General features: G+C 44.8%; 1 protein-coding gene across 3 annotated transcripts in view; it reads left to right on the forward strand.

Moving 5' to 3' along the window:
- Positions 1-17,663, forward strand: part of ACSS1 (acyl-CoA synthetase short chain family member 1) — a 35,454-nt gene that overhangs the window by 2,436 nt on the left and 15,355 nt on the right. For all 3 annotated transcript variants that reach the window (XM_064709614.1, XM_064709612.1, XM_064709613.1), the window contains exons 2-5: positions 3,355-3,451; positions 12,876-13,075; positions 14,226-14,401; positions 16,294-16,446. In XM_064709614.1, the coding sequence (XP_064565684.1) occupies positions 3,355-3,451; positions 12,876-13,075; positions 14,226-14,401; positions 16,294-16,446 (626 nt within the window). The remainder of the gene's footprint in view (positions 1-3,354; positions 3,452-12,875; positions 13,076-14,225; positions 14,402-16,293; positions 16,447-17,663) is intronic.

Genomic DNA, 17,663 nt, shown 5'->3' on the forward strand with positions numbered 1-17,663 from the left:
AGGAATTGCGAAATGCTGTTGGCGGGGAGAAAATCCGAAGTCGGGATAACCCTGGCTAAGCCTCTTGGCCGGGCGCTGCCTCGCCCTTCGACCTGCGGGATGCCCAGTCTGGGCTCTGCCCGGCCCCGTGGTGGCTCAGCATGATCCACAGCTGGGGAACGGTCCCAGGCTTTTATGGCAGAAGCTGCCGGGATTTTTTTGTTTGTTTGTTTGTTTTAAACGAGGATCTTGGTGTTTTCCTCCAATTTCACCACTTAACATGAAACAAGAGTAAAATTTGCCTGACTTCCTTTGAGTTTTGTCCATGCCATGTCTTGCCCTGAAGGCTCTTGTGTCCTCTGGCTGTGCTTCATCCCATGGGAGCGAGCTCCATCCCTATCCAGGGTACCAGGCAGTGGTGATGGCTTTTAACAGGGAACATTTCTGACCTTCATTTCCCGTTCCTCGTTCAGTAGTGCAGTAACTGTAACATCTCTGGCCACTTTATTTTACAGCCAAAAGAGGAAACCCTCCTCAGGTCTTCCAGAGAGCATAAGAGAGTGTTTCCTCCCAGGGAATGATGCCCAGCAGTGGATCCCAAGCTTTTGGAGATGAGTCTGTGCCCAGCACCCAGCAATCAGAGGATTTTAGCCAGAGTTTTGTTGGCATTAATTCCTGTTGAAAGGAAGATCTTGTCTGAGCACAGCCTATCTGTTTCTTTCCTCTCTAGAGTGGGATCAACACTTTTTCTTCTGGATTCTGTGTCAGATCTTTGATATCCAAATATTGCTTGGCCTTGGGTCTGGTTCCTCAGCAGGCAGAAAATGCCACTCAGGTTTTGGTATTTTTTGCATACATGAAAGAAAATCATAGACCTTTGAAACAGATGCACAGAATGAAAAAGGTTTGCTATTGCTGGTTTTGTCTTCAAGCGTGATGAAGGCAGTGTGGGGAGCACAGGAAGTGGGATTTTTTCAGCACTTTGCCACAGCCAAGTTTTTCTGTTAGGAGACTCTGATTTTGTCCTTTCACCACTTGATTTGAACGCTTGCAGAAACATGGCAGCAATTCAGGTCCCTGATCCAGAACATCCTGTGTGCACGTCTCCCAGCACAGCTGGACCATGAGCAACTGAGTCATCTGATGCTCTTTGCTTGGGGGCCCTTGCAGAAGGATTTTGGGGACCTCTGAGCTTCAGAGCTTCTGGGTTTCTTGCACTGTGACTCCTGGCCAGGAGAATAACCTGGCAAACCACTGCATTTCCCACCAGGACACATTCTCAGGAGCTTGTCTTACTGAGATTTAATTGTTTCTGAGCAGTCAAGGAAGCAAGAAAATGTATGGAGAAACCACTAGGGTGTAGTAGTAAGGGGAAGGTCACTAAATTCTATTTTGTAAAATGAGCAAAAGGCTCATGTAAGCCTAAGATCAGGAAGGAAATAATAGCACTTGGCTCTGGTTCACCTGCTGGTTCTCACTGAGCACAGGGCTAAATCTCCCACTTGGCTCAGCCAGGGCTTTCTGCAGCAGAAATTCCCTGTAAAGGCCAGTCTGGCTGCTCATGAGTAAGAAAAGTTGTTTGGGCAGTGAATTCCATTTTGTGCTTCAGTGTAGCGTGGCACATTATGTGAGGGTGTAGCTGTGAGGAGCCTGGAGGTGGGAGCTGCTGCTTGTTGTGGACACAGGCAGAGGAAATCAGAGTATGCCTGCTTAAAAAATTCCCCACCAGAGCTCTTGTCTGTGACCATGGTCACAGGGGCTCTTGAATGAGGGAAGAGACGAGAATGTTGACTCCATGTTCAGAAGGCTTGATTTATTATTTTATAATATATATATATATTACATTATAACTATACTAAAAAGAAATAGAAAGGAAAAGGTTTCCTCAGAAGCTAGCTAAGCTAAAGATAGAATAGAAAGATTGACAACAAAGCCAGCTCTCTCAGACTCTGTCCGAGATAGCTCGGTCCTTGATTGGCCATTAATTATAAACATTCAAGATGGCCCAATCAAGAATACACCTGTTGCATTCCACAGCAGCAGATAACCATTGTTTACATTCTTTTTCTGGGGCCTCAGTTTCCCAGAAGGGAAAATCCTAAAGAAAGGATTTTTAGTGAAAAAGATGTCTGCGACACTTGTCCTGTTGTATCTTATTAGGATGGCTAAAGAATGGCTTTGTCTTATTTTTATAGTACTGCTGCAGGGTTTTGCATTAAAAATAAGACTTTAAACAGCTGAAGAATGCTTTTTCAAATTTTTGAGACCAACACTTGGTCTTGCAATGAAATGTGTTAAATTCGGAGAAATTTCTTTCTCTGTGCACCTTTAGGGGCTCATTCCCACCCCGTGTGATGGCGTGATCACAGAGCAGCCAAAGCTACTACAGCACACACCTTTTTAAAATTTATCTGGAAAAATGAAATCCTTTCCCATTAGCATTCATATTTCCAGGAAATATGATCTGAAATCCAGCAATTTTCAAAAGGGGTTTTCTCTGTGTTATACAGCAGTGTCCCTGACTAGTTGCATATTGAAATAAAGTAACTGCCTTTGAAATATTGCAATGCAATAAGTGTCGTATAGGCTTGGAATTAATATTTAACAAGGATGTTCTCTAACTATCAGGCAAGTTGCTAGTGGACATGCAGGCAGGTTTCTTTTGTGGATTCTATAAATTTCTTCAGGTTGGGTGCTCTCCCTAAGTCCTCCATTTCAAGTTGCTGAGGGGGAGAGATACAACATTAAAAGGGAATTTTGTACCTTTAAATTTTAGGAGGTGGAATACACAGCCTGAGACACATTAATCTTTCCCATGGGTCTGAAAATTTGTAGATGTCTGAACTCTGAGTTTACCATAGATCCCACAGTTTTAGACATTTTCAGTTAGCTGAGGTTCAGCTCTTTGTTATACCCTGGAACAAAAATGTTTCACATGAGCTTTAATTAGAAAATCCAAATGGTGCAGTGCTAAATATGCCAGCTGGGGAAGACTGTCCGAGTTCTGTAGTGAAATGCTGCTCTGGGGAGCAAAAACATCAAAGGGTGCCTTGCCTTTGTGCTGCTGGGAGCAGGGGAAGGATTTGGGCTGGCTGAATTGAGCCATGAATTCAGCCCATGTCTGGATTTGCCATGGCCTCTCATGGGTATCCATCTCTAAGGCCACTGTGCCAATTAAGTGTAGAATTTGTTGTATAGCTTTACTGAAGCTGCAAATGCTCTCAGTTCCTGTGTTACGCATTAGTGTGCGTCTAGCAACCCAAAACCTGATGTTTCATCTTCTATTTGCTTGCTGTTGCACTTGACCAAGCTAGGTTTACAAAGCACCTTTCCTATGTTCAGGCTTTGTTTAAGCCTTTGGGTTTTTTTTTACAGTAAATTGCTTGGATCAGCACGTCGAAAAGTCTCCAAACAGAGTGGCTTTGATCTGGGAGAGAGATGAACCTGGCACTGCAGTGCATGTCACATACAGGTATGGCACCTTCTCACTATGCCTGGAAATGGGATTTTTTCACCTGACAGTTTCCTTTTTGCTTGCTGGAGATACACATGGGAAAATTTCTGTGATTAACTTCTGGTTTCAGCAGAGTAGAAAACGTCTTGGTGCAAACATCTTGAGTTGATGGTCAACAGCTTGACACTGAGCCCTGGCTGGAGGGGATTTTAAGCTCTCCACGTTTCTCTTTCCCATCCTCAGTGCAGTTTAGAGCAACCTTGGGGCTGCTCTGAGTGACACTGACTTGTGATTGATGCTACAGATTGCAGGGTTTTTTAGAAGATGGCAGGTTTAAGCATATTTCTTCTTGTTATGTGCCCTCATTTAGGAGACAGTCCTGCCTTTTTTTACATCATCTCTGTCTCAAGTGAGATTTAAATGTTTCCCAGACTTGTATGTTCCTCAGTGCATGTTTTGAATCTCAGGGAGCCAGATGTTTGTTCTGTTAGATCAGAAAGCAGAGGAGATGAAGAATGTCCCTAGCATCAGACCTTTACAGAATGTTTGCTGGAACTTGTTGGGATTCCTAGAGCTCCTTGGGTCTGAATAGGTTCTAGTGGTCTGATTCATCTCCAAAATTTATGAAAGCTCCTGGAAACATTATTCATTTGAGTGAGAAAAGTGGTCAGCAGGGAGGAGTGAGTGTAAAAATAACTTTGAGAGGTTAGTGCTCCATGCAACCGAAATAAACACTGTCTGATCTAAATCTGTGAGAGGAGTGCATTGGTTTTAATCATGGTATTGTTGTTTGGCAGGGTGTTTAGGCCTGTTTTGATATAAATATGTGATAATGAGCTGGGCAGCTTGGCTAAGTGCTTTTGCATTTTGCCATTCTGGTGGTAAACGTGGAGATGGAACCTGAGGTTTCTCCTTGAGTTTATGTATGTTTTTCTCCCAGGTTTGTGCACTTTTACCTCTCTCTTCATGCCTCAGGCACGAACACTAGGGGTAGGAAAGAGGTGACAATTGTGCTCAGATGAACCTGATAAGAGAAGCAGCCCAACAGACAGCACAGCCTCATCCAAGGCGACTCTAACCTTCCCCTCGGGCTGATATTTGAAATGTACTGAGCTGCTGCAGACACTCAAACATCTTATCTGCAATCTCTGGAGATAAGGGACAGCTTTTCTGAACTGCAACAGGACTGTTTTTTTTTTCCCTGGCCATGCCCAAGTTGGGCATTTAGAAGAAAGTATATTTTCAACCTGTGGAATTGTGATTGCTGTGACATGAAGACAAGTAACCCGTATCTAAAAACTGAACCCTTCTTTGTGCAGCCTTACAGAGACACAGTAACTGGTACCAGAAAGGAGAAAGATGTATTGGCAATCTCTATTTTCAAACTTCTGCCTGTATTTGAGAGCCATGTTTCTGTTTCTCCCTGACACTCTGGGTCAGGTGTGGCTGCATTTGAGTTTCTCAAGAGACTTTGGTCCTACCTCGTGGTAAGACAGGTCACTCAGTTCTCTGGTTATCTCACTAAGGCAGGAATAGCTTTGTTGAAAACAGCAATACCCTATGAGTATTTTGCCTTTTCTGTGGTCTTTGGGCTGCATTTTTGCAGGTTTTTAATGGGTCAGGAAGGCTCAGTTGAAAGCCTTTTGCAGTAGTGCCTTATTTGAGCTGGAAATTTTGTGAGGGAAAGCCTGTCAGGGAAGGAGGTGGCCCAGGAGCTGGGATGCTGGTGGTCCTTGGTGAGCCTTCTGCAGCACATCAGCCTCAGTGGAAAGGGGGAATGAGGGATGCTGGACATGTCTTGGCAGAAGAGGGATGCCCCTTTCCTTGGTATTTGGATGCTCTGTTAATGGCACAGCAGTCTCAGAGTGTGAAAAACGCCAATCACTTTATTAAACTTTTAAATTTTTTTAAAGTAATAAAATGGTTATGAAAATAGTAATACAATTAAAGTAATAACAGTTTGGACAAATTGAATTAGGACAATATGTGACAATAAATACAAAGAGTTACAGACGTCTGGGTACCTTTCTCAGGGCAGCAGGAGCCCGAAAAAGGACCCAGTTAACAGAGGATTAACCTTTAAAAGCAACAGCCTGTTGCATATTCATATACCTCATACATGATGCAAAAATTCCATTCAAACACAGGATTCTGTCTGGTCAGTGTCAGCTTCTTCCTCTGAATCCTGACAGCGCTTTCAAGGCGGGAAGAAGTTCGTTTCTTCTGAAAAGAGGGCAATAAATTCTTTTTCTCTGAAAGATTTAGGTGTCCTGTGGCTGCTATCTCACTGCCAGTCCTTTCTTTTAAAAAAGTATCCTACATAGCATAGTTTCTATTTTAACATTTTTTATAACCTAAAGCTATATTTAACACAGTACTTAAGAAAATTAATACAGCATTACTTTCTAACACAACACATATAATATTCATTTTAATATTTGCAAAAAGCCAAACATAAAATACATGCATTTTTCAAGCACTTTAGGAAAACAAAGACTTTAATTTGGGCACTGCCTTATGGACCAGCTTTGAGTAAGGTCATGGATTCAGCTGGGAGAGAGCTGTCCAGGGCATATGTGCAACATACTGCCAGTTTTCTGCATTATCTGCTTTGCAAAGCTTGCTGCTGTGAGCTGCTTCTCCTCAGAGATAAGCCCTGGGCAACACAAGGAAAGATGCAGCTGCTGGCCTGGTCCTCTGCCTTCTCCTCAGGGGAGCTGTCAGGGACAAGAAAACAGCTAAGTGCTGGCCTTGTTCCCATCACAGCCTGCACAGGAAGAAGGTGGATGTGCAGGAAAAGGGCTGGAACAGGCTTTCTCCTCCCTGAGGAAGGGAAAAACCTTCATCAGTGGGTTGTCCTCTGTGACTGTTCACAGGGGTTTTATGTTGAGGGAAGAGACGAGGATCTGACTCTGTATTTTAGAAGGCTTGATTTATTATTTTATTATATATATTACATTAAAACTATACCAAAAAAAAAAAAAAAAGAAAATGTTCTCTTCGGAAGGCTAGCTAAGCTAAGAATAGAAAGGAATGAATAATAAAGGTTTGTGGCTTGGACAGAGAGCTGAGCCAGCTGACTGTGATTAATTATAAACATCTAAGATGGGCCAATCAAAAATCCACCTGCTGCATTCCACAGCAGCAGATAATCATTGTTTACATTTTGTTCCTGAGGCCTCTCAGCTTCTCAGGAGGAAAAATCCTAAGGAAAGGATTTTTCATAAAAGTTGTCTGCGACATAGGACCTCCATGCACTGGCTGGAAACACAGCTGCACTGGAAGTGCTGTCCCAGCTGGCTCATCCTTGGCAGAAATAAAGCCTCAATTTGCCTCCACTGTGGGCAAATAGCTTGTGGGCTGTGCTGTCAGTCAGCCCACATCCCTGTCAGCAAGGTGGGTTGTGTTTGTGCAGCAGAGTTCATGTGCTGAGTGCTAGGGAAGGAATCCAAACATCTGCTGGTGGGCAAAGATACCCAAAGCCACGGGTGACACATTTCACTTTTGCACCAGGAGATGGTGGCTGCCCTTACAAGCCCAGCTGTGATGATATTTTTCCCTGCTGAGTTTTGTCATGTCTCTCTAGTTGATGCAACTCAGCCTTTCAGGAAAAAAAAAAAAGTTCACTGTCCATTTTTGCTTTTTCTTCCCTGTGGGTTTCATTTCTCTCAAGCAGAAATTTAGCTGAGTTTCAAATCATCTGTGGTTTTGAATGAGTAGCCAGGAGACTTGGTTTTTCACTGCTTTGTACCAACAGGGAATACAACCCTCTTGGGCTTTGGTGGCTGCAGTCAGCAGAGTGGGGACAGATCATGCAAATCAGTTTTTGAGAGGCTCTTTGGCTCTCCAGAGGCTGAGCCACCAAAAGCTCATTGGTGGGACAGTGGCTTAGCAGCTCTGTGGTGCTGTGAGCTGACAGCTGAATTTATTGTCAGAAGGGTCCAGCCAGACCAGGAGTGTTTTATCCTGCTCTGTGGATGTTGTCAGGGCTCAGGGCTTTGAAACCTTGCAGAGGAATTCCCCAGTGCGTTGCTGGATTTTTAAAGGTTCTGTGCCTTTTAAAAGCAGGTGGAGTTGATGTCCAGAGCTGTTGGGTTGCAGCCTCTGTAAATTCAACAACAGGAGGTGTTGAAGACAGCAGCTGAAGTTATGCCAGCCCTCCCCCCCTGTGTGACGTGGAGCTATTTATTCTCTCTGGTACTCCCTGGTTTACCATGGTGTCTACAGTTTATCCACCTGTGACCCAGTGGATCTGCAGAATCCCATGGCTGTTGTCAGTGGGAGCTGTGGGAAGTGGGCAGCAGAATGCATTAGCTAACCTGTTTTTCAAAAGGGTTGCAGCAATCAGTTTATTTCCTGGAATCATAGTTTGGATTAGGCTGAAACTGTTTGAAAATTCAGGCCAAGTGTCCAAACTGGGCATCAGAGCACAACTTCCCAGCCCTCCTGCAGATATTCCGAACTCAAGGCAAGGGAAACCCCTTGTTACCTTTTTCAGGTGAGAAACTGAAAAATTCTGTCTTGGATGGGGAAAGCTGCAAGCCTGGGCAAGATTTACTTGCCCACTTTCTCAAAAGAAGGGGTGATCACTTTGGTGCAGAAAATGTTGCTGCCGGAGGGAGAATTCAAAATGCAAAATACAAAGTAGGGAGAGAGGAAAGCTAAAGGAGCAGAAATCAGGGTCCTAGGTAGGTGGGAGGGAAGTGATTGGACATCTTCATGAGCAGCATGACAGCTATACCTTTAAAAATGGGCTCCTAAGCCTGAGCTAAAATAGATGGAATTGTATTAGAGATCACAGTGAAGACTGTAGCTGGAAGCCATGGTGGTGCTTGCCATTGGCAGCAAAACTCTTTTCCAGAGCTGCCTTTGTAAGTTGAGGTTGCAAGTAAATCTCGCCCAGGCTTGCAGCTTTCCCCATCCAAGACAGCTCATGGATTTTTCACTTTCTCACCTGAAAAAGGTTACAAGGAATTTCCTCTCTCTTGGGTTCAGTATATCTGCAGGAAGGCTGGGCAGTTGTGCTCTAATGCCCAGTTTGGACACTTGGCCTGAATTTTCAAAGTTTCAGCCTAATCCAAACTATGGCTCCAGGAAATAATCTGATTGCTGCAAGAAATAGCCAACCCAGCTTTTGTGCCATGACAGCAGAGAACGTGGCTTGGGCTAAGGCTCCAAACCAGAAACTGTCAAAGCCTGTATAAGGCATTGAATGTATTAACAATAAGTCTAGAATCATTTTGCAAGAGGCTGCTTCCCAAAGAAGGTCTTGCTGCAATTTTTTGTTTTTATGTAAAAGGACCTGACTTCCTTTGTTTAGAAAGCTGTATGCTGTCTTGCTGTGGCAAAAGGTAACATCAGACTTCTTACTGGAGGGCTGTTTGTGCAAAGCATCCCTGAAATGCGTCAGAGAAGGGCCACGTGGTGCTGATGGCTTTTACAGAACTTGTTCCAGACACTGCACTGAGCAGTGGGCTCTGGGAGCTGTGTCTGGGGAGGGATCTGGGAGAAACATGGTCTGTCAGTTCCTGAACAGAGATGTGAGGACAGGGAGAGGAGCGCTGTCTGTTGGATTAAACAGAAGGGCTGGCCTGAGCAATGATGTGCTGGCTCTGTTGGAGGGCCAGCCTTGTAGGTCTTGGGCTTGGGAGAGGTGCTGTGGTAGCTGAGGGGTAGCCTGCAGTGTGAGTGATGGGTCTGCAACACAACAGGCTCAAACCTTATCTATGGTCAAAATGGAAGCACACCTTATAGAGAGGGAAACAAACGTTAATTAGTAGTTTTAGCCCTTCACACTCAAATCCTAAATCATACAGAAAGAAATAGGCCCTGTTGGTCACCACTGATACCCACATTTGTCCAGCAGCAGGTCCACATGTCTCTTTCTGATCCTTTGTCTGTGTTCATTGATGCCTCTGCCACTTTGCAGGCTTGCTTTGTTCTAAATGCACAGACTGGATCTCTTGCTCTTTCTCCTTAGCAAATGGTCTCCCCTTCTGGTTGCTGCTTCTCCCTTTCTCCTCTCTGCTCTGACACTTTACCCACTGGAGCAGTGTCTTCCTGTCCAATTTGTTCTCTTATTTGCTCTCAGCTCTTACAGTTTGCTTTTGCAGAGGATCCTCAGATTGTTGTTGCCATGAACTGGCCCTGCGGTTTCTGTGTCAGGAGGGGCTGAGCACTTCCCTTGGCTTGCAGCACATTTCCTTCTCCTGCAGTGGCTCTGCTGAGATCCTCCTGCTGTCTGCCCTGCTTGCACAGAGCCTCCAGCACCTTCTGTGTGCTTTGTTCCTCTCTGCTGGTTGTTCCTGCCTCCCTCTGCTGGGTGCAGTGCCCTGCTCTGAGTGGCTGCGCTGGGAATTCTCCCAGGGAATGCAGGCAGCAGGTGGATGTGCCATGCTACCAACACCATTCTGGCCAGCATTCCATGGCACTGCCTCTGTGCCAGGGCTGGGGCACTGCTGGGTTTGAGGGTTTCAGTTACCCTTGGCTTGAACTGGAGAGCAAGCCTGACTTGCTCTCCAGTTTCACCTTTTCGTCACCTTTGTGTGCATTCCTCCATGTGCTGCAGCTCTGAGGGACCTCCAAGGCTTTTCTCTCCCAGCATTACAAAGAAGAGGCAGATAGATCCGTGGGTAAAGAGTGATCCATGTTGTCTATCACCTTACTTACACAGGCTCATTAAGCAAATATCAAATTGGGGTTAATCATAAAAAACAGTGAGAGCTTCTGCCATTGTGGTCACCAAATCCTGAATAAGCAAAAGGAGCAAGAGGAATCATGGAGTTGGTTAAAAAACAAACCTTAGCCAGAGATACTCTGGCATTCCTGTATAGGAGAAAGAGGCTGCAGCTCAGAAAGCACTTGAGTATTTTCCATTGCAGATAAGAAGTTTTCCTTTTACTTTCTCACAGCTGTCTCTCTGGGCTGGTTTCCCTTCATGTGCTTTGTAGTTGAGCACCTTTTGTTTTGCCTCTTTGTTTTTTATCCTCATTGAAATTTTTCTTTAATGCAGCATCAGCTAAATTCCAGACCAGAAAATGTGGCCTTTTAGGACAAGGCACCAAACCAATGGTTGGCTGGGAATTCATTATTGCACAGAGTTGCTCAGTTCATGAGCTCAGGAAAAGCAGAATAATGAATCTGTCTGTGCACCTCCATGGTCATGAGGGGCTTGGCAAGAGGGGTTCAATGTTGTGCTTTTGAGTTTAGGCTGATCTTCCACTACAAGGGATTGGGGAGAATTCAGTCTGGGGTGCATCTGCTCCATCCCTGCTTTCTGCAGGCTTGTGGTCACTGCAGGGGCAGCTGTTACCAGTTACTGTCAGAGAACAGGCACTGAACACGTCTGGCCACCTCTCTGAGTTCAGAAATGGACTCTTTACTTGATGATACAAGAATAGTCTTAGAATAAATAATATAGAATAAATATAAATAATATAGAATAAATAATATGAAGTGCTGTGCCTTGGATTTGTCTCATTTTCCTTGTCTTCTCTCTTGATTTAAGACAAGTTAAGGGGTGGACACCAAAAATTACTTATTCTCAGCTCATAGTTTTGATATTTCCAAAGCAGAGTATTTCAGCTTTTATTTCTGACTCGCAAAGGTTTAAAAAAAGGAACAAAATATTTTTTGATGGACCAGAAACAACTTTTCATTTTATTTGCAGCTTAGCCACCTGGTGAAAATTGGGGTTTTTTGCAGCTATTGCTAGTTATGGAAGAAGAGGATACTTAAGATAAGGATTCATGCTTTACAGCTTATTAGGGAATGTAACCTCCTCCAAATTAATTTCTTTGTTAAAAGTTATGGGGGTCCCTGGTGGTGTAGCTTAGAACCCCTAAGGGTTCACAGGTGGCAGGTTGATGAACATGCTGGAGGGTAAAGATGTTTCTCTTCTCTGGGCCTTGGTACTCAGAGAGTTCCTGAGCCTAAAGGACAATTCCTGGCAGGCTCTGCCAGTGTGCTCCTCAGAGCTGATGACTGGCACCAGCAGGAGAGCTCTGCTGCCCCTTGCCAGCACCTCCTCCCTTGGCATGAGACCTCTTTATTCCTTGTTCCCAAAGCCCTTCCACTGCAGGCACACAGAGCTGTTCGCTCCATGGCAGCATCCTGGTCCCAGGTTTATTTTATTGTCTTATCCCCTGTGCAGGGAATGTGCAAGCCCTTGCCCACAAAGTGCTTTTTCGTTCCTCAGAGGAACATTTTTGCTATTGTCACCATGTCATGGCAGAGTCCCGAGTTTCTCAGTGCAAGAGTGGCAGCAGTACCTGTGTTGTGCAAGGCTCTTGGACTGCAGGTGATCCAGCTTGGATGAGAATCTTGTACAATCTGCCCCTCATACAAGTGCCTCCAGAGTCCTCCTCTCTTTCCTCGTGCATGCAAACGTGTTGCTTACCCTTGCAATTTAAAGAGCAGCTCCTGCTTGAGGAGCACTCCCAGCTGTTGCCCCACTTCAACAGTGTGGCAAATCTTTGGACAACACTTCCATTCCATCTTGTGTTTATCCCACTTGTGTTCCCAGTGGCTTCTGACTGGGTAAAAAAGGCATCAGGAGTGACTGAAATGAGCCCTGATTTCTGGAGTGTGAAAAATGCCAATCACTTGTTTTAAAATTTTAAAAGTTTAATAGTAATAAAATGGTTATTAAAAAATAGTAATGCAATTAAAGTAGTAACAATTTGGACAAATTGAATTAGGACAATATGAGATAATAAATACAAAGAGTTACAGACATCCGGGTACTTTTTCTGGGCAGCACGAGCTGCACAGAGGATTAACCTTAAAAGCAACAGCCTGTTGCATATTCATACACCTCATACATGATGCATAAATTCCATTCAAACACAGGATTCTGTCTGGTCAGTGTCAGCTTCTTCCTCTGAATCCTAACAGCACCTTCGAGGTGGGAAGAGGTTCATTTCTTCTGATAATGAAGCAATACATTCTCTTTCTCTGAAAGATTTAGGTGTCCTGTGGCTGCTACCTCAGTTCCAGTCCTTTCTTTAAAAAAAGTATCTTACATAGCATAATTTCTATTTAAACATTTTTTATAACCTAAAACTATATTTAACACAGTACTTAAGAGAATTAATACAGCATTACTTTCTAACACAACACATATAATATTCATTTTAATATTTGCAAAAAGCCAATCATAAAATACATGCATTTTTCACAGGGAGGCAGCATGACAGCACCTGGCTTGCTGCCTGCTGTGGTCCCATTACAGCCCTGCAGCTCTGGACAGTGCCTGCAGCTCTCTCTCCTGTCCTTCTGCAGCAAGCACCACTCTGCCCTTTCTTTAAGATGCCCTGCACTGCTGAGATGAGGTGCAGAGGTGACCATGAAGCCTCACTTTGCCCAAGTCCATCTTTTCTTTGCTCAGCCCCGTGTCAATCAGGTTGTGCAGCCATATGACAGCGTTCCTTCTGTGCCACAGGGAACTTCAGGATCTGACTTGCCGCCTTGCCAACACGCTGAAGAAGTATGGGATCCAGAAAGGGGACAGGGTGGCCATCTACATGTCTGTGTCCCCGCTGTCGGTGGCTGCCATGCTGGCCTGTGCCAGGATCGGCGCCATTCACACCGTGGTCTTCGCTGGATTCAGCGCCGAGTCCTTGGCTGGCAGGATCATGGACTGTGAGTCGATGCAGCCTGGGGAACAAACACCTCTGTTTCAGAGCTCCAGACATGTCCCAGCCCTGTGTTTTCTTGGCAGGAAGAGTTTCCTTGGTTCATTCTCGCCTGGCAGGGCAGCTCACTCTTCCCTGCAGAGTGCAGTGAGGAGCCTTGTCCTGAGTGACACGTGCAGTGTCCTCTGGCCTTGGAGCACTTAATAAATTGCTTAACATTCAGTGTGCACTGGGTTATTGCTTGACAGCAGTGAAACTGGAAGGAAAAGCAGAGCTTAGGGATAGGGCCTGATTTGTTGTTTCGCAGTATAATTGCAGTGTTTCTTTGATACTCTTGGACAGAACTAATTCTGCATTCTCAGCTGGGATCCTGTGATTTATGTACAGTACTGGAAGTGTTGGCAGCCTGCCCCTGCTCTGTGAGCCCTTCTACCAGCAGACTGAGCTGTTCTCAGCCCCAAAGTACTTGTACATTGTGATTAGGTAAAAAGTGATGCTAAAAATAGCCAGGGAAGAGGGAAATAGCCAGTGGCTCATGTCCTAGCAGTCACACCAGTTTCTTTGTGGCCAGTGTGAGGGAACAAGTTTTACAGAAATTGTCATGTTCTTTTCTTCTTTCCAGTGGAGTTGATCTGCAGAGAACAACTGCATGTTTTAGTTATCCCTCACACAGGGAGCTGGGAAGAAGCTGCTCTGCATGCCAGCTTTGCAGGGCAGGGATGGATGGTTTAAACTGCAGTGAGTGACAGTGAGGCTGGGTGTTGGGAAAGGTTTCCTCACATTCATGATAGGCTTTGGAGTGGACATTTTCCTCTCATTCATGATAGGCTTTGGAGTGGACTGCTGGGGAGAGGGAAGGGTAGATGCCACTGGAGTGTTTAGGAAGATGGAAGGGATAGCTGTCAGGAGTGGTTTAGCTGAAGCAGACCCTGCCTTGGACTGGATAACCTATGGAAGTCCCAGCTACCCTTAATCTCTGTGTGTCTCAGGTGTTAAAGTGCTTTCATCAGTGACACTGACTGGTTTTTGACTGGCAGCAGTTCTGAGTGTTTGTCACACATGTTGTCCTACACATCACCCCCAAAGTATTGAAAGCTGGGTGTGCATACGAGCCTGGAAGGCAGGCTGGCACGTCTGCTAACTCTTTCTCTTTTTAGCTGGATGCAAAGCAGTTATCACATACAACCAAGGAGTCAGAGGAGGCCGGACCATAGAGCTGAAGGCAACTGTGGATGAAGCTGTGAAGAACTGTCCAAGCATCAAACATGTGTTTGTGGCTCAGAGGACAGATAACAAAGTCCACATGGGTGACCGTGATATTCCCCTTGAAGAGGTATGTTCTTGTTGGATAACTCCTTTCAGGTCTGAGTGTTGGCCAGGATAATCTTTCTCTCCATAAGTGCTTTTGGGACCTGAGGTCTGCTCCTTACAGCATCTTCATCCTCAAATGGACTGCCTGTATTTACAGCCTGCTAGGATTGTGAGTGCAAGCAGCTCAATCTATGTCTGGTTTATCTCAGCATGGGCAGGGGCTGTGCTGCTCCCTTTCACAAGTCCTGCAAACAGTTCTGAGATTTAGGGAATGTTTCCTGAGACCCAGAGGCCATGGAGACCATTGTGGCTGTTGTTATTTTACTGTGTTCAGACACTGTGTTATGGATTGCATGTGCACTCAGAGTGGACCCTGCTGAAAGGCAGTGCAGAAATAATGAAGTTCCTGGAGAGGCTTCATCCAGCCATGAACAGTGTTGTGGCTGTCCCATGGTGGTAGAACAGTGATGGCTTGGAAATATTTAGAGCCTGTGCTTCCTGGGGAAGAGAACAGCAGTTGTTTTTATGTGTTTAGCTGGCACACATGGGATCCCAGCCTAATGCAGAAGTAGCTTTATCAGTTTGCTGGCAGCAGTAAACAGGAACTACTCATGCTAATAATGCCTGGAAAAAGCTAATCTGCTGGCAAGATAATTGCTCAAGAGTCTCTGTGCTGGTCACATGAGATAGGAAGAAGTAGTAGAGTAAGTTAAACAGAGAAGACAACCTTTACTCAGAAATTGTCTTACTCCTTACTCCACAAAGGACGTTCTGATTGTTTTCCTTGGTCTGCAAACAGCCTGAGGTATTTTAGTGATCCAAGAGCTGAGCTCATCCCATTGTCAGTTTTGGGATCAGAAAAAAAACAAGAATGAAACAGTTATTGGTGTTAACTGTCCTTGCTGATCTTTACAGCAGCTGTACTTTCCCAGCTCTTGTGCAATGGCTTACTGCAAAATTTAAGCTCATGTTATAATGGAGCATATGAGGATTCCATCTTTGTTTCAAAAACTGTCAACCTGAATTGGCAGTGCTGAAATGTCATGAGAAATACCTGAGATGAGCAGCAATGCTGTAACTCAGGGGCTAAGAATTACATTTTGTGAACTCTTCCTATTTTATTGAGCTTTGCTTGTCAGACACTTTTAAACAACTGGACCTGCTGATGGTAATGTTCACTTGTAAGTACAGTGTGTTTACAGTGTATTCTCATAAAAAGGCAGCTCCAAGAAATTCCTCCAAGGGGCCACCTAATAATTCTGGCAGGAATTATTCATCAGGACAGGACAGAGCTCGAGAGAGGCTCTGACCCAGCAGGGCATTGCATCCTTCCCTCCTGTGGGGGTGAGGAGAGGATCTCACCCATCTGGCCAAACAGGGGAGTGTGAAGAGAGTGATGGAGGCAGGAGAGTAAAGCACTCTTCTTCTGGGTAGAAAATCAGAATTTGAGGATATACAGGACAGTCATCACTGCTGGGGCCAGGGAAGGGAGGTGAACACACAGTTTAACTGCAGCACTGCAGATTTTACAGGAAAAGGAAAACAATACCCAGCCAGCCTTGCTGCTGCTGTCAAGTGTTTGCAGTCACATTTTGGATTTCTACCAGCAGCTTGCAAAGGCTTGAAATGTAAGAAGCTATGACTTACCATTTTTCCCCCTGAAATGTTATTTTATCTGGCCAGTTCTCCTTGACTTCTCTGCCCAGCAGAGGTGCTGGTGGAAATGTTAGATGCTGTGCTAGGAACCTTTCCGCCAGGTGAACCCATTTAAGCTGTGATATATCCATGGACATTTGTGAGGGGCAGCAGCAGTGGTGGCTCTTATCTCTGGATGCTGTGGCCTTGCTTACAGAGGGAGTGGTGCTTGGCTCCATATAACCAGTCTTTCCATTATTACCACATTTTCTTTCTCAGGAGATGAGCAAGGCAGATTCTGTCTGCCCTCCAGAGCCCATGGACAGTGAAGATGTGCTCTTCATGCTGTACACCTCAGGCAGCACTGGGAAACCCAAAGGAATTGTCCACACCCAGGCTGGGTACCTGCTGTATGCTGCTCTCACACACAAGGTAACTCAGCTGCCCCCTCTGACAAAGGTTCACTTGCCTTTTATCAGTGCTGACAAGGGAGGAGTGCTGCATTCTCTGCTTGCTGCCCTGTTGGTTTATTGGCTGTAAACAAGCTGGAAAGCATCTGAGCTGTGTAATTAATCTCCAGGATTTTTTCTGAGCAATATGATACTATGCAAACCTGAACATAGAATTATGAAAGCAAGGAAGTGGCAGCGCTGTTCTTGCATTTAAAACGTGCCAATGTTGGCTGCCCAAAATTTGCAGCTGAGGAGATTCTGGAAAGAATCTTACTGGCAGTGGTAATGTGGATATTATTGTAGTATTTTGCATTGGGATGCTGCACTTTTTGATTTCAGAGAGGATCTGGACTCTTAAACCAGCCTCTTCACATAGTACTTGTCTGAAGAACAAAAGTTGTATTTCTCCTCTTGTGGTTGCACTTCTGTTCTGCTTTTCTGGATGATCTAGGGAAAATGTTTTAACCTCCTTTCTCATGAAAATGGAAAGAGTCAAGGCACTGCTTCTTGAAGCTTCTGCTCTGAGGTCTGCATATTAAAAGGTAACAGTGAGATGAGGAGAGGACTCTGGTGAAAGATCCCCATCTGGTTTTAGTGGTATCACTCTGTTTGTAATCACACACAATTCATGTGAAGGTTTTCTTTCTTCAGGCTGACATGATTGAATTTTTAGAAGATTTGAATGTTCAAGCGTCATGAAGGGCATTTTTTTTACATCAGCTTTCCTAAGTGACAGCATAAACACCAAAGCATCTCTTCCTTAGTCCAGAAGGTAGATCTGCACCTTGGTGCATTTTCTCCACCTGCAGAGTGCATGAGAGGGAAAGGCACATGGAAAAGTAAGGTGAGAATTGTCTTTTCTAGATAGAGAGATCAGTTGACCTATGTGATCTCTGTGGTCTTTGCACTCACATGTGACACTCTTGTCACACACTCATGGATTTTTGTTTTAGTTCTGATCCATAAACCTGACTCCTTATGAGTCAGGACCTCTTCACCATATGGTAGAGGAGTTACATTTACAGTGGGAAGCATTTGCCATATCCAAGAGAAGATAATGAGTTCCCAAGATCTTTATCTTGAATTTGATGAGCAAGGAGAGGGAAGTGTCTGGAAAGTGATGCTCCAATATAGAGAAGCTGAGCAGCTAAGAATATTTCCCAGTAAATGTCTTATGGGCACCTATCTCCAGGTAGG

The sequence above is a fragment of the Zonotrichia leucophrys genome, chromosome 3, assembly GCF_028769735.1.
Source record: "Zonotrichia leucophrys gambelii isolate GWCS_2022_RI chromosome 3, RI_Zleu_2.0, whole genome shotgun sequence".
Classification (NCBI taxonomy): Eukaryota; Metazoa; Chordata; class Aves; order Passeriformes; family Passerellidae; genus Zonotrichia; species Zonotrichia leucophrys.